This window comes from Rhincodon typus, chromosome 1, assembly GCF_021869965.1.
Source record: "Rhincodon typus isolate 14 chromosome 1, sRhiTyp1.1, whole genome shotgun sequence".
NCBI classification, from domain to species: domain Eukaryota; kingdom Metazoa; phylum Chordata; class Chondrichthyes; order Orectolobiformes; family Rhincodontidae; genus Rhincodon; species Rhincodon typus.
In genome coordinates this window covers 26418829-26436693 of record NC_063332.1, presented here as the reverse complement: position 1 = coordinate 26436693, position 17865 = coordinate 26418829, and the positions used below count along the sequence as shown (strand labels likewise).

General features: G+C 38.9%; 1 protein-coding gene across 1 annotated transcript; it reads left to right on the top strand.

Annotated features, from left to right (window-relative positions):
* The first annotated feature begins 1052 nt into the window (after positions 1-1052).
* LOC109912791 (histone-lysine N-methyltransferase NSD2-like) lies at positions 1053-16796 on the top strand. The gene is made up of 5 exons (XM_048603575.1): positions 1053-1085; positions 1860-2001; positions 3910-4016; positions 7172-7373; positions 13317-16796. The coding sequence occupies exons 1-5, from the start codon at positions 1053-1055 to the stop codon at positions 13601-13603; spliced, it is 771 nt and encodes a 256-aa protein (XP_048459532.1). The 3' UTR covers positions 13604-16796.
* Positions 16797-17865: the final 1069 nt, after the last annotated feature.

The following is a 17865-nucleotide window of genomic DNA, read 5'->3' as shown; positions in this document are numbered from 1 at the left end:
GTGGCAAGTAACTCTCCTCCTGACTCCCTAAAGCCTGTCCACCATTTACAAGGCACAAGTTAGGAGTGAAATGGAATACTGTCACATGTCTGTATGGATGCAGCTCAAATAACACTCAAGAAGCTTGACACCATCCAGGACAAAGTCTGCTTAATTGGCACCACAAGCGTCCACTTATTTCACTACCAGCACTCAGTAGCAGCAGTATGTACTATCTACAAGAAATTCACCAAAGATCCTTAAATAGCATCTTCCATCTTAGAAGTACAAAGGCAGCAGATATATGGAAACACCACCACCTGCAAGTTCTCCTCCAAGACATTCACCATCCTGACTTGGAAAAAGATCACTGTTCCTTCACTGTGGTTGAGTCAGAATCTTGGAATTCCACAACCCTCCTCCCACCACACACACACACACACGCGCGCGCACACAGAATTGTGGGCCTTCCCACAGCACATGGACCGCAGCGGTTCGAGAAGGTAGCTCACCATCACCTTCTCAAGGACAGCTAGGAACAAGCACTAAATGCTAGCCAGCCAGTAACGCCCATGTCCCATTAGGGAATTAAAAAATAATAACATAAAAGTGCAAAAAAGATTTCTTTGCGTACAATGTTTCTGTCATATCCCAAGCTTGATAATTGAGGTATATTACAAATGTTACAATCACTTTTTTGATGTAGACTGGCCAATTTGCACAGTGCAATATCTTACAAACAATGAAGTGATCATGACCAGTTCATCCATTCTAATAGGGTTGCTCCAGTGGTGTTGTCACATCAGAAATGGGACTGATGTGATAGAACATCCTCTCATTATTGAGTGAAAGCGCTGATCCTGCTATGACTTTGACATAAAGTTTAAAGTTTGAGTCATGCAGTTTGTATAAATCTTGCCTGTGTCTTGTACTGAATTCCAGAAAGGACCCAAACCTTGCAGCACATGTTGTGACTTCCAGACAACCCAAAGTGCTTTACTCTTAATGAAGTATTTTTGAAGTGTAGACACTGCTGTAATGTAAGGAAATATAGTCAATTAATTTTTTTGGAGATGTCAATTCAGGGAGAACTATTGGTCAAAATGGTGCGAATAACTCCCCTGCTCTTCAAAAAATTGTCATGGGATTTTTACATCCAGTTGATGAGATAGAGCCTTGGTTTCATATTTCATGTGAAAAATAGTGCCTCGAAGTGGATCTTTTCCTCTGATACATTTACTGTGTTTTCAAAGAAACTGTTTCCTGTGATGAGCAATCAACTGAAAAAAAAGTCACAGGTCACAAGTTGAGCCAAGCCACTCTGAAATCATGAAGCACATTTTCACAAACAGGTTAACCCAAAAATGCTGGGAGCAATGGGTCAGTTGAAAATTATCAGCACTTAAGAGTAGACTTTTATTAGGGAAGGATGTGGAGGGATCTGAGACAAAGGTTAGTAAATGGAGTTGGAGATACCGATCTGCCATTCTCTTGGTTCATAGCTGAGGCAGATTAATAATCCTTGAATAAATTTATTTGGATTACTGTCCAATTTACACATGACTGGAAAAAGTGGAATGTTGTTGTCTTCATAATTAGTAACATGACTGTTTGGCTGATTAATTGCATTCCTTTGAAAATATTTCACTACATGTTTGCATTATATTAATATTTTAAGGTTAGTTTGGAGCATAGCCTGTTTATCCTATTGAATCTTTCTTCGAATCCAAATCTTAATGTTCATAAGAATGTACTATTGGACACTTCTTTTATTCTATAGTGTTGCTCGTCTCTGAATCAATAAACAGACTTTCGAGTACATCTGCCAATGTTTTCCAATCCTGTCAGACATTTATTTGTTTGAATGTTATCTATTTCAGGATAGAATAATTGATGCTGGGCCTAAAGGCAATTATTGCCGATTTATGAACCACAGTTGTCAGCCCAATTGTGAAACACAGAAATGGACAGTGAATGGAGACACTCGAGTTGGGTTGTTTTCTCTTTGTGATATCCCAGCAGGTAAGGGGAAGTCCTGAAATTTTCAAAATAACATTGACCATTCTAACCTTAAACTCATACAAATAAGTGTAATTTTAATGTATTTACAGTGCAAACAGGCCATTTGGCCCAACTAGACAGTTTCAATATTTGTGTTCCACGTGAGCTTCCTTTTTAGTGAGTTTCACACCTTTATTACACTTTGGTTAAGGCGGCTTCTCCTGAATTGTTTGTGAACTTTATTAGCTTGCAGTCTTCTTTTTCATGACCCAGTTGTCATTGTAAATCTTTTTTGCACGTTCTCCCATGTCACTATATCCTTTCCACAATATGGAGAACAGAATTGTTCAGTATAACTAGAATCTGCTTCTCAATTCTGTGCTATTATAAATTAACCTGTTTGGTTTGCTTTTTCTATAATTTTATTAATCTGCATCACTACTTTAATATTTTGTAGCCCTAAAACCTTTTGTTTCTGTACCTCAACTGGATTCTTATTCCACGCACTATAGCTTCCTACCAACTTGTAACATCTCACGCTTGCCTCTATTGAAATATTTTCCTGGTAACCTTGTAAGGGTAGGCAGCAGTTGGAGAAATTATAAGTGGTTGACTTTACCCAAAGTTGAATGAAGATATTACATCTGTTTTGTTGATAACAGTAGAGCACACCATGTAAAAGATGGGTCTTGTTGCAAGTTGAACAGAAATTTAAAGTTGTCTGCTTAGATTGTGATATTTTATGAATAAAAACAAAATGCTGGAGAAACTTAGGCTATCAAAAATAGAAGCAGAAGTAGGCCATTGAACTCTTCGGGCTTGCTCTGCTATTCTTCATGATTAAGGCTGATCAATTAACTCATTACCCTGTTCCTGCTTTCTCCTCATGCACTTCGATCCTTTTAGCCCCAAGAATGATATCTTACTCCTCCTTGAAAACATTCAATCTTTTGACCTTAACAGATTTCTGTGGCAGAGTATTCCAAAGGCTAACCACTTCATATTTCAGTCCTGACCTCCAAGGAATCAACGTTAAAATTTCCACGTGGCTCTTTCCATTGCTAGAACATCCTCCTTCGGAGAAGGAGACCAAAACTTCAAACAATACTCTGAGTGTGGTCCCACCATGATCCTGTACGAGTGCAGCAAGACATTCCTGGTCCTGGACTTGAATCTTGTCACTTTGAAGGCCAACATACTATTTGCTGCCTTCGCCACCTGCTGCACCTGCATACTTACTTGAAGTGATTGTGAGGATACCAAGGTCTTGTTACATGTCTCCCTTTACCAAACTATTCCTGTTCTTGCTGCTGAAGTGAATATTTATGTTTATCCACATATGTTTCATCTGCCATGAATTTGCCCACTCACTCAACATGTCCGAATCACACTGAAACATCTCTGCATCCTTCTTACAGTCCACCCAGCTTTGTTTCATCTGCAAACTTTGAGATATTACATTTAGTTCCCTCATGCAAATCATTAACACTTATTGTGAATAGCTGAGGTCCAAGCACTGATCCCTATGGTATTCTATTAGTCCTGGCTGCCACTCAAAAAAACGACTTGTTTATTGCTGCCCTTTGTATCGTGTCTGCCAGCCAGTTCTCTATCCATGTCAGTACACTACCCCGATACTATGTACTTTCAAGTCCAATGTGAGTATTTCTTCAGTGTTCCGAAGTCATGCAACTTGAAACATTGACTATGTTTCTCACCACAGATGCTGCCAGACCTGCTGAGTTTCTCCAGCACTTTCCATTTTTATTCCAAATTTCCAGCATCCACAGTATTTTGATTTTACCTAAGATATTTTAAACATTTCCTTGGAAAAACACCTTTACACTATACGTATTGTTGGCAGTATAATGTTGCTAATTTGTAAAAGACAGGTATGTGTGTGTAATGCAATACTATTTTTAACCTTAGGGACTGAGCTGACCTTCAATTACAATCTTGACTGTCTTGGCAATGAGAAGACCATCTGTAGGTGTGGGGCACCAAATTGCAGTGGATTCCTCGGGGTCAGACCCAAGGTATGATTAATTGTAGCATCCAGGAATAAGTTGTGTGATATAATGTTATTTATCCAAGTTTTACTTCCAAAGCTGAACATTTAGGAGTTGGAGAAAATTATCATGCTCTGGTAACGTTATGGTAGCTGCTACATATCCTATATATATATATAAACAGTGACTGCATTTTATGTGTACTTCTTGATGTTCAGTCTTAGCTGTCCAAAATAATAATTTTACGCATCTTTCGCGTGCTGATAGTATGGCTTATCCGCATGCTTTACAGTAGAGAGAAATTAGTCTGTACAGGAACATGAAAAATTACATCTACATTGGTAGTAAAAGGGATTCATTTGTTTATGTCTATTGTTCACTGTGGTACTACCCTTTGTTGTTAATCAGCATACTATTGAATTTGAGGATGTTCTGGTTCTGGTAAAGCTGTTTTACTTGGACTTCGAAAATTACCACTTGCTGCAATTTTAATTAAACTTAAATGTAGCCAAACGGATGTAATGAAATTGCCATTTACACATGCATATTTTCAACATTCAACATTCAACAGTTTGAAACCTGTTTAATTGTACCACATGTGCAGAAATGCAGCCATACGATATGCAAACAATCCATCGGTCACAAGGTATTTTCTTTTTCTTATATTGTACTGTCTATTTTAGGATTAGTTGGGATGTCAGGAATAGGTTACAATGAACAATTGCATGTCAACTGAAGGTTTGGAGCTAAATCCTCAGGACCTGATCAGGTATACCCTAGCACTCTGTGGGAAGCTAGGGAAGTGATTGCTGGGCCCCATGCTGAGATATTTGTATCGTCAATAGCCACTGGTGAGGTGCCAGAAGACTGAGGGTTGGCTAACATGGTGCCACCATTTCAGAAAGGTAGTAAAGAAAAGCCAGGGAACTATAGACCAGTGAGCCTGACATCGGTGGTGGGTAAATTGTTGGAGGGAATCATGAGGGACAGGATTTACACATATTTGGAAAGGCAAGCACTGATTAGGGATAGTCAACATGGCTTTGTGCGTGGGAAATTGTGTCTCACTAACTTGATTGCGATTTTTTGAAGAAGTAATGAAAAGGATTGAAGGTAGAGCAGTGGATGTGATCGATATAGACTTCAGTAAGGCATTCGACAAGGTTCCTCATGGTAGACTGGGTAGCAAGTTTAGATCACGTGGAATACAGTGAGAGCAAGCTATTTGGATACAGAACTGGTTCAAAGGAAGAAAACTGCTTTTCAGACTGGACGCCTGTGACCAGCGGTGTGCCTCAAGAATTGGTGCAGGGTCCACTGCTTTTTGTCATTTATATAAATGATTTGGATGTGAACATAGGAGGTATGGTTAGTAAGTTTGCAGATGTCACTAAAATTGGAACTGTAGTGGACAGGGAAGAAGGTTACCCCAGAGTACAACAGGATCTTGATCAGATAGACCGAGGAGTGGCAGATGGAATTTAATTTAGACAAATGTAAAGTACTGCATTTTGGAAAGGCAAATCAGGGCAAGACTTGTACACGTAGTGGTAAGATCCTGGGGAGTGTTGCTGTGAAAAGAGACCTGAGAGTGCACGTTCTTAGTTCTTTGAAAGTGGAGTCCCAAGTAGACAGGATAGTGAAGGCAGCATTTGGTATACTTGCCTCTATTGGTCAGTGCGTTGAGTATAGGAGTCAGGAGGTCGTGTTATGGCAGTTCAGGACGTTGGTTAGGCTACATTTGGAGTACTGATTGCAGTTCTGGTCTCCCTCCTATCGGAAGGATGTTGTGAAATTTGAAAGGGTTCAGAAAAGGTTTACAAGGATATTCCCAGGATTGGAAGGCTTGACATATAGGGAGAGGCTGAATAGGCTGGGGATATTTTTCCTGGAGTGTCAGAGGTTGAGGGGTGACCTTATAGATTTTTATAAAAATCATGAAGGGCATGGATAGGGTAAATAGACAAGGTTTCTTCCCTGTGGTGGGGGAGTCCAAAACTAGATGGCATCAGTTTGAGGAGAGAGGGGAAAAATTTAAAAGGGACTTAGGGGGCAACTTTTTCACGTAGAGGGTGGTGTGGATATGGAATGAGCTGCCAGGGAAAGTGGTGGAGGCTGGCACAGTTGCAACATTTGAAAGGCATCTGCATGGGTATATGCATAGGAAGGGTTTGGAGGGATATGGGCCAAATGCTGGCAAATGTGACTACATTTATTTCGGATATCTGGCCAGCATGGATGAGTTGGACTGAAGGGTCTGTTTCCATGCTGTACCTCTCTGACTCTGAATGTATTGCAATAACATACTGATGCCATAAAGTTTGGTACGGTTTGAAATTAATTGCAGACTTTTTATAATAAAATCAACGTTTTAATGCAATATTCCCAGTGTGCCAAAAGTTGAGTCAATACACTCCATTAATATATGTAAGGACAGTGGAAATACTCTGAATGAATCCCTTCCTTCAGCAATATACTGTACCAGCCACACACACAGTATGGTATAATGATGTGAATTGCGTGTATGGGCAGTGTTCTTCACTTGGACTGACAGTTGGTGTTATTGCAGCTTGAAATAATGGAACTTGATGAGCTTTCATTACCTCCAGTTAGTGGCTAATACTTCTGAGGCCTCAGTTTGGAATATTTTGTACAAAAATGCATTACTGTTATTTGGAGGTGCTTTCATGTCTTCATCTTCAATGTTGCATTCAATAATTGTTACTCATGTTTCCCTTCTGTTTTTATTTATATGTTAAGTACACCTCATTCATTGTTCTTGAAGACTATATTTGACTACCTTTATTTGCCAGTATAGAACCTTTAGAGGAACAAAAAGCAACCCAGGATGGGCAAGAAATGCTGGCCAGCCAGTGATGCCCATGTCCCACAAATGAATAGAAAACAAAAGTCCATTTAATCCAATAGAATTAGCAATAAGACGAGCCTTCACCCCTGATTTTAAATTATTCTGGGTGTGTAAGTCAGTTTTTTTTTAAAAGAAATGGTAAGCTACTGTTGTAATGCAACAACTCGCAAGTGATTAGCCAAATACTAATGGAAATAACAATTATATAAACTGTAATGACTGGTATGCAAGTAGTTAAAAATTGTTGTATTCATTTTTTTTTCAGGAAAATAAGACCCAAGATCTTATCTAACACTAATTTTTAATTTTACAGAATGCAAGTAATGGTTCCGATGACAAAGGAAAAAGGGGGAGAAAGAAAATACGGAAACGGAAATCTAAGGGTGATGGGAAAAAAGAGCATGAGGATGAATGCTTCCGGTGCAGAGATGGTGGAGAACTTGTACTTTGTGATAGAAAAACTTGTTCAAAGTCATATCACCTATCCTGCCTCAGTCTTACAAAACCTCCATTTGGTAACTGAAACTTTTGAGAATTTGACTAATTTCAAGTCTTCGTGCTAATCTGTTTTCTTTGTCTCTTCTCAGCAAATTACTTAGTTTGAAATAAGTTTATTTCTTGCTTTTAGTGAGAAAGCAGTGAGTTCACAAAACTCAGGTGAGGAATCCAAGCTTCTTTATTCATTCACAGATTGTGGGCATTGTTTGGGCTTTTATTGCCTGACCCTAATTGCTCTTCAGAAGGTAGTGGTGAGTTGCTGCCTTGATCCACGATAGTCCATCCCATAAAGCTACACCAACAGTGCTGCAAGGGAGGGAATTCCAGGATTTTTGTCCCAGCGACAATGACGGACAGGTTTATTTCCCCCGTCTGGATGGTATGTGACTTGGATGTGGTATTCTCATGCACCTGCTGCTATTGTTCTGTTAAGTTACAAAGGTTTGGGGAGTGGGAGGTGTGTTGGCAAATTACTGCAGTGCATCTTGAAGATAATATTCACTAAACCTACGGTGGTGGAGAGAGTGCATGTTTAAGATGTGAATGGGGCATAGGTAAGACAGGCTTTGTAAATGGTGTTGAACTTCTTGAGTGCTATTGGTACTCCACTCAGCTGGACAAGTGGAAGTATTCCATCTCACTCTTGACTTCTGCTTTACATATATTAGCAGGTTTTGCTAAATCAGAAGTTGAATCACCTAGTACAGAAATTTCAGCATCTGACCTACCCTTGTAGCCACAGTATTTAACTTTTTATTTATTCATTCATGGGATGAGGGTTTCACTGGCTAGGCAGCAGTTATTGCCCATCTCTAATTAGCCAGACGGCTGTTAAGAGTCAACCACATTGTGGTTGTGTATTCACATGTAGGCCAGACTGGGCAAAGATGACAGTTTCCTTTCCGAAAGGACATTAGTGTACCAGATGGGTTTTTCCCTGACAATCAACAATGAATTCATGGTCAACATTAGATGCTTAATTCCAGATTTTTTTTTAATTATTGAATTCAAATTCCAGCATCTGCCATGGTAGGATTCGAACCCAAGTCCCCAGACATTATCTGGGTCTATGGATTAACTGTCCAGCGATAATATCACTAGGCCATTGCCTTCCCTAGCTTACCCACTTCAGTTTCTGCTCTCATGCTGTTGACTGTGGTAAATTCAGTGATAGTAGTGTGATTGAATGTCATAGGCAGGTGGTTAGATTCTTCTTGTTGAAGATGATCATTGGCTGGCACTTCTGCAATGTGTTGCATTCCTGATTGCATGTGATCACAGGCTGCTTTGTTATTTGAGGAGTTCCGAATGGGACTCAATACCACATCCCACATCTAATCTCATGAGGGAGGGAAGGTCATTGATGAAATAGCTAAGGATAGTTGAGCCTGGAACAATGTCCTAAGGATATCTGCAGCAATGCCCTGGGACTAAAATGATTGGCCTCCAACAAGGACAGCCATCTTGCTTTGTGCTATGCATGACTCCAAACAATGGAACATTTTCCTTAGTTTTCATTGACTTTAGTCTTACGGAAGCTCCATGAGGCCATATTAGGTTAAAAGCTGCCTGATGCCACGAGTTCTCATTCCCATCTTGCCTGCAGTACCAGATCAACTTGGCTAGAAGCACAGATACCTTTTAAGTCTTTAAAATTACAATACAAAGCCTTTGCTATTTCTAGTACCCTCAACCTTTTTTTAAATATTGCATGTCGTGAATCACACTAGCTGAAGATCAGCATCTCCGATGGTGGTAGCCTCGTCCACTCAGCATTTCTGGTTGAGCATGATTACAAAACTTTCAGACTTTTGCTGTCCTGGTGAGCTCTGCTCACATGAAGATGGTGATCGTTTCCTCCTCATGTCAACCATTTAATTGACCCACTGCTATTCATGTTGAACGTGACAACATCCAGTGCTTTGATTTTTCAGTTGGAATTGGTGGCACTTCCCGTCAGTTCACTGATCATTAATGTGGAATATTAGACCCAAGTTTTAACTGACTCCCAAAAATATGCAAACTTCAAAATTGTTTCTGCAGCCAAATTAAGTGGACAGTTCACAAGCCTGAGTTAATATTAGAGATTAGAAAGCTTTTCTCACAAAATGGTGTATAAACATAAAATATTCCCGAGAGTGATCGTTTAATAGGTGAGACATCTGAAGTAGATTCAAGATTGTAGACATGATAATACTGCTGGATTCCTCTGCCTGCACCCCCCCCCGTGCCCCGCACATGCACGCGCACACACACACCCCCACCCCCACACCCAAAAGGGGATCACATAAGAACCCAAGTGCGTAACTTGTTAGAAGACCAACAGGGTGAAGTTCCAACTCATGAGAGAAAGACGTAGGGCTGAATGGCCTTTGTTATTTCAAGCCTTCATTCTTAAGAGTAGTTGACTACATTAAAGTAAATTCCTGTATCCTGTTGCATTTCATATAAGGTCATGGGAGTGTTACAGTATTTTAAAAAATGACAAAAGATGTTCTTACATGGCAAACCAGAAATATAACGAAATCTCTTGTTGGTCTTGCTTGACAGTAGAGAGGAGAATGTACAAAATGGAGCCTTAAATAGGTAGCTGGAGGCAGATGTTAATGTACTAGGAGTGATTCCTTTACTCAGGAACAATAATGAAAGGGTGGAAAATAAAATAATTCCAATGAGACTGAATAATTCTACACCATCAGGTTGCTGTGTCACAACTTAATGCAGCACTATAGTCAATGTAACCTTTGTTTTGGGAAGTTTAATAACATGCACACAATCTCCGATTTGTCTCAGATTTTGAACCACTATTACATCTACTACTTAGATCATTCATACCTATCCGAGGCAATTTAAACCTGCCTTTAAACTTTGCCTTTTCCAGATCATTTTAATAACGTGTAGCTATATTTGAGCGTCTTTCGATGCCTCCTTGCAAAGCTATAAGTATTCCTAGTCTTCTTCATAACATAAATCTCTTTAACCATACCATCCAACATTTCCTTGATTCTGGAAAGGTCCCAGTGGATTACAAAACTGTAAATAGTCTCCAGCGAATAGCAGCACAAACTGGAAGGACAACATATCATCTTCATACTAGGCACTTTACAATCTTCTGGACTTAATATTGAGTTCAATACCTTCAGATTGTGATCTCACTCCCATTTCTTTCCTTTTAGTTTGTTGCATTTTATGGCACCTTGTCCTCTCTCCCCTCACACCAAGTCCAGTGGGACCATCTGTACTTTCTAGTTTGGCACTTTGACACACCATTGTTCTGCCATTCTCACGTTCTGATCACTTAAACTGCAATATCAGCAGCTTTTCTCCCCCAGCTCTCCACCCCCGCACTATTGCATAAATGCTGCCACTCCATACTTCACATCAGCTCTGATGAAGAGTCACCTAAACTCACTGTTGTCTCCCTCTCTGCTGTTCAGTTATGCAACCCATTAAGGTGATGGCTCAGAAGAGGCTGTAGCATAATAACATCATTCATTGGATTTGTAATCCAGAGGTTCAGGCTGATAGCCTACCAACATGGGTTCAAATCCCACCATAACAGATGGCAAAATCTAAATTAATAGCTTATCTAAAGGGGACCATGTAACAATTGGTGATTGTCATTAAAAACCCATCTGGTTCATTTTCCTTTATGGAAGGAAATCTGTCATGCTTACTTTGTTTGGTTTGAATGTGATTCCATACCCATAGCAGTGTGGTTGACTGTTAACTGCCTTCTGCAGCAGCCTAGAGAACCACGAGTTCAAGGGCAATTACTGGTACCATATCCGTAAACATTGACTTCCTCCACCACCGAGTCTTAGTAGTAGCAGTGTTTGGAATCAACAAGATGCAGTGCAGAAATTCACCAAAGATCCTCAAATAGCACTTTCTAACCCCATGACCACTTCCAACTAGAAGGACAGGGGCAGCAGATACATGGGAACACCACCACCTGCAAGTATCACTCCAAGCCACTCACCATCCTGACTTCATGATGTGGAGATGGTGGTGTTGGACATGGTCAGAAATCACACGACACCAGGTTATAGTCAACAGGTTTATTTGAAAACACAAGCTTTGACAGCCTCGCTCCTTCTTCAGGTGTTGGCGGAGAGAGGTGGAATCAGACACAGAATTCATAAATAAAGGATCAAAGGGTCACATCACTGATGAGGGATGTATTAAACAAACCTAAGATGCTCTTAAATATTAATCAATTAAAACCTTCTAATTGATTAAAGATTTAATAGCACCTTAGGTTTGTTTAATACATCCTCATCAGTGGTGTGACTCTTTGATCTTTTACTTATAAATTCTGTGTCTGATTCCACCTCTCTCACTAACACTTGAAGAAGGAGCAAGGCTTTGAAAGCTTGTATTTTCAAATTATCCTGTTGGACTATAATCTGGTATCATATGATTTTTGACCTCCTCCTGATTTTGAAATATTTTGCTGTTCCTTCACTGTTGCTCAGTCAAAATCCTGGAAATCCCTCCCTAAGGGCATTACGGGTCAATCTATAGCACATGGACTGCAGCAATTCGAGTTGGCAGCACACCACCTCCTTCTCAAGGGCGACTAAGGGCAGGTAATAAATACTGGCCAGCCAGCACCGCCCACCACCCACAAATGAATGAATTTTTAATAAAGAGCGATTAGAGATGGGCAGCAAATTCCAGCCCACATTCCAATCAAGCATAAAGAAAAAAAATAGTCTTTCGTATGATCAGCCATGTTGCTCTTCTCCACATTTCTTCCATCACTTGAGTACCGTTTGGTCTCTAATAATAAGAAATGGACGTACTATTCAAAGAATGAACCTACCAGATCCTTACACAGATGGCCATGGTTGCTTCTGCTTGGCATTATACTGTTTTGTCAGTATGTTTCAACATTCTTGCAGAATTATTGATTGCTGCTGCTCTGCATTGTTTGGACATGTTGGGCACTAAGTCTCCTGATGCCCAAGTCTCCTTCAGCTTTATCTTGAGCTGTTTCAACATCATTCATGGGGTACTTGCTTATCCTGTTTTTACTTCTCACTTTACTTTTCAACTTGACAATTTGAAGTCTTTCCCACACCACCCAATAAATGCAGTACCTTGAACAATTGGATGTTATTGTCTTTTTTTCTAGGAAATTTCATATCCATAGCAAAGGAATTCATGGAAATTCACCACTTTTCACTTTGTTTTCCGTGATAAACTTTTATCCAATGCCTCATACAATAAAATACTTGGCACAGAAACCTCCCTCTCTGAAACCACATTTCTCCCTGTTTATGGGCTTAATAGTTGCCCCATTAGTTTAGATTTTAAGGTTGAATGCTCAATTAGTCTGTAGTTTTAGTTTTAATTTTCTTTTTTCAAATATGGGCATTGTATTGTCCAGTTTTCAGACAATTAGTGCCTTTCGAATGTCTAGCTATTCCTGATATTGTGCACACTTCACCAATCTCCTCCAGGGTCTCCTTTTAGCATTTCTGGAGGAATATTACAGAAATGTAATTGTTTTTATCCTTTCAGACATGCAATTCGTTTACAGGAAAATTATTTTTTCCCTGATAACTGTTTGCCTAAGAAAGGCAGGTTACTCATTAGCCAGATGTTGTACGGCACTACTTCTCTGTTTCAGACCTATTTTTGTTTTCTTTTGATGATTCTTCCCCTTTGGCAAACTTCTTGTTGGAGTTCTAAAATGATTTCTATCTACATCAGCAGCAATACTTTTCTGTTGGACAGGTAAATGTAGTTGTATCTGTTCCCTTCTAATCAAAAAATATTATGTTGGAAAAGCATTTTTCTTGGTAGTAAATATTTGATTCTGCTTTGAAGTGACCTGTAGTGTGGGATGGATATTCAAGTTACTTGAGTTATTTAAACAATATTGAAATACACTAAGCAAGAATTTTTTTTCTGTTGCACCATTACTAATTTATCATTTACTGTTGTTTTAGGAAAATGGGAGTGCCCGTGGCACCACTGTGATGTCTGTGGAAAACCTTCTGTAGTTTTTTGTCAATTCTGCCCCAACTCTTTCTGCAAGGATCATGAGGAAGGAACAATGTTCAAGTCCACAACTGATGGACGTGCTTGCTGCTGCGAACATGACCACTGCAACATGGCAGAACCTCTGGAACGATGCAAAAATCCGGAGACCAATCCTTCTCAGAATGAGACAGTGAAGTTAGAGTCCAAGAATCCCAAAACCACCAATTATACGCCAATTGAAAAAGCACAGTGAATTACTTGAACTGTAGACATTATTGGGAATTGATGTTAATTGATGAATACTATCACAAGCACTCAACACAACTTGTCATACAAAGGACTGTTTGCAGGGAAAGGCACTCTTGATTCTGCTGAGCCATCTCCAGCAGTTCTTAACTGCATCTGCACTGATAATTCAAGACTGTGACTCCAGAATTCACAGTATCCAGGACAGCAAAACTACACAGCATTATATCAACACTGGGAATCTTTCATGAAACTGTCCCTCCTATAAAATATTGAAAATAGGAGATAGATTTAAAAGACCAAAATACAAAGTGGGATTGAAAGTAAAAAATAATAGCATTTATCAGTCATTAAAAGTGTTAGAAATATGATACTGAAAAAAATGACACTATTAGTTGCTCTTCATTGTGTTTGTATGCCTTAGTGTAGTTTACATTAATAGTTCAGTATCTTTTGTAACTCTGCTGGTCTTCTTTGCAGTGCATAGATAATCACTCGTTCAGTGTTTTGAAATACCTTCTCTTCAGGGCTGTTTGAACCGTTTAGTTGTGTGGCTGCAGGGATTGCAACTGTATTACTGTAACCAGTAAATGCAGCAATTTGTAGGTATTTTACTGGAAAAACTCTGGTCAGGCAATTTATTTAAAACAATTGTAATAATAGCAAATTTTGTTTAATCAGTTATGTCCCAACCTGTGAACCGTGTTCACCTTAATTGAAAATAATTTAGAGTAGTGTTTGTTTTTTTGGTTTTTTTTTGTTCATCAGTTGGAGATTCTCAGAGCTTTCTCAACTTTTGTTGTTGCAACATCCTATGAGAAAGAAACCAACTGTTTATAGATCATTGTGTTGAACCCTTTTAAGAGCTGGTCGTAGAGTTTAGCCTCTACTTTTCTTAACTTTTGTACTGTGTATTCCCAAACTACTTTTGTAACCCTCTCAAGGGTCCAAGAGTAGCCAGTATGCAGCAGAAAAGCTACCAAATTTACTAGTGTTGCATGACTGCCAGCTTGAGAATTCCTCTAGGGACAACAAATGAAATTCTTTGGTGGGTTGTGAGATGAAAACAAAATATGTTGCATCACTGAATGATGAATGACTTTTCATCTCATTGACTCTATACACTATTCCACTGTTGCTGTCACATTGTATTATTGCTTAGGTCAGAGTGTGCTATTCTGTAAAACTTTTTTATTTGAATTTACTGGATGAAGTTTGGGACACTTGCAATTCAAATTCACTGAGCACAAAATGTCAGTTGCCAAAGCCAGAACTGAAGATCCACTACTGCCGATTCATGTAATCTGTTGTATTAGGGAGCATAACTTTTCCCTTCTACAGTGTCTGCCTCGACAGTAAGGAAAATGATTAATCTAAAGCAACATTCCAAGGTTGAACAGCATCTCTCTTAGATTATTTTGTTGTTTGGGTCCGTACTGGTGAAATTGTTTCCTATCCACAATATCTGATAGTGCAGTTATTTTTGGTTCAGAATCAAGCCAGTCAAAATTAGTTGTAAATTAATATCTGGCTTTTGATTTCAACTCCATTGTGCACTTTGCAGCCAACAACGTTGATTGGTTTTATTATCCACCCCTATGGAAATACTCAGGACGGTGCTCTTCTTTTCTGGATGGTTGTGAGCAGTACCGTTATGTTAACAATTTTGTGTACTTGTAATAGTCTAACTATGTACAGTTAGTTTTAGTGCAGAAAATAATTGTACTGTTGAAAAAAAATGTTTATACTTGCAGCGTGAAGCAACTAATAGTGATTGGAGTACTGTGGGAGACTGAATTAAGTGCTGCATGCATTAGTCGGCTCAAAGTAATAGTGTTTAGAATTTACCCCTAAAGGTATAAAGCAGGATCCTGAACTGAAAATAGTTTTGAATTTTCAAGGTAAGGGCAGACTGAATAAGATGTTTAAGAGGAGTTTTTCAAATTTTTGACTCCAGTTTTAAGTGAATTGATGCCAGTACAATTACAGGGAATTCAGTTTTGGAATAAAATCAACCAAGTAGCTCCTGTTGTACAACATTGGTCTTAGCAGTGTTAGGATTTTTGCATCCAAAAGTAAACTACGCCTGGTTTTCAAGTCAATATTTCATCACTTGGCCAGGCTACCAGACTTTTTTGAAACTGAAGATGTAACTGTTTATGCAAACTTAAGATGACAATGGGCATGTACTTCCTATCAAATATGCATTCATTGTCGATGTGACAAATATAACTATATTTCTGACTATTCATAGATATTGGACAGAAAATTTATGCTCAGCTAAATCATGGTGATGCATTGAATAACTACAGTATGATTTTGCTCAGGATTTGAAAATGGCTTGTGACTGAGTTTAGTCCGTAAGCAGTTGTGTTTGCAGTAACTTCAGTTTGATCGGTGAAAATATTTTATTTCTTGTGAAGTTAAAAGGTAAATTTTCAGAGAAATGTTATGAGCTGAAGTTTATGTAAAGCAGGCATTGCATCTTGCATTGGGAACCAATTTTGATGCCTGAAACGGGTGTCAGGTCCACTAGATAGGTAAATGAGGTTTAACAACTCTTGCTGTCCAATTTGTGCAAAAGGATCAGAAATGAGCAAGATAGGCAATAGACTTTACTGGTTTAGGTTTCTTCAGCTGCTAAGTAATGGTGAGTTCCTTCAGAAAACTTCTTTGAATGCAAGAATAAAGAGTCCCGTTTGGGGGTCCCTCCTGCTTGCACAGTGCCAATTCTTAATTTGATGTGCCCAGACAAGTTTCCCCCCAAAAGATCTTATGCGTGAAATTGGTTTTTGCCAGAAGTGTAAAACATGTTCAAGTTGTCAGCCACTATCAAAAAACTAAGTTCTGAGCTCTGACCGCTGTACTGAATAGACCAAATTTCACCCATTATATTTAACATGTTTGAACTTAGCCTAGTGTTGAAACTGTTGTGATAATTAGACTTTTACAAAATTGGTACTATTGGGATTTTATTTGAAGTTCACTTGATTCAGCTAAGCTTGAATATATACTATAATATCTCTAAACTGGTTTATAAATGTTTAAATCTAAGCAACCAGACAACAACTAAGTGTCTTGAGTTCATGGTCTTATTGATGGGACATTACGTACTGAAGCTGCTGTATGCTTTTTTTTCCACTGTGCACCTCAACAAGATTTTATTTTTTGAAATTTTGTATTAAAAATTTGCTTACTTAGATTTGCAGCCCATCATTTAAATGTCGATGTTACTTTTGTGGCTGAGAGCAAACTCAACCATAAAGGTGTGCCCCCCAGATGTTGGTACAAGGATTGTCCCTTTTTAATAGTAAATGGCCAGGGCTTGTTGATATTTCCACATTTCAAAATCTACAGACTAAGAAATGCAGTAAATAGCAAGGGTACCAATCGACTTCAGGATTCCATTCTTACAGATGGGATAGATTTCCAAAAGGCAATCGTAGGTGCTATACAATGAAGGCACGTGGAGTCAGAGGTGGGTCAAGGATTAGTTAACAGGCAAGAAGCAAAGTGGACATTTTCAAATTGGCGGTCTGTGATTAGTGGACTGGCACAGGATCAGTGGTGAAATCTCAGCTATATACAGATTACATTCATAATTGGATAAAGAGGCAGAGAGAAGTGTATCTGGATTTGTTGACCATACAAAGCTTATCAGGAATATAAACTGAGGATGATGACCAGTGATTGCAAGACAGCAGTGAGTGGGCAACGTGTGACAAATGAACTACATTATGGTAAAGTATGAGGTTATTAACTTTAGTTATGAAAAATGAAACAAGAATATTTTTAAAAGGTATGAAATTTGTGAATGTTCATGTTCAGAGTGACTTGGATGCATTTTACAAGGAGACAGTTGGCTTCAGGTTCAGCAAACATTTAGGAGGGCAAATATCATGTTAATGTTTATTGCAAGGAGAATGGAGTACAAGAATAAAGAATTTCCTCAGGTCTCAGTTTTTTTGGTCAGATCAAGTTGAAGTGCAGTGTGTAGTTTTGATCTCTACATTTAAGGAATGGCACACTTGTATTGCAGGCAGTACGGCAAAGGTTGACTAAGTTGTTTCTAGCATGACAGGCTGAATAAATTTGACCAATATTCTCTGAAATTCAGAAGAATGAAATTTGATCTCATTAAAACATATGATTCTGAAATGGATGGATATGGTTGACACTGACCAGCTGTTTTCCCCTTTTGGGGAATCTAGAACACCAGGGTGGGGCACAGATTCACAGAGAAACCAAGGAGAAAGTGAGGAGAAAGCT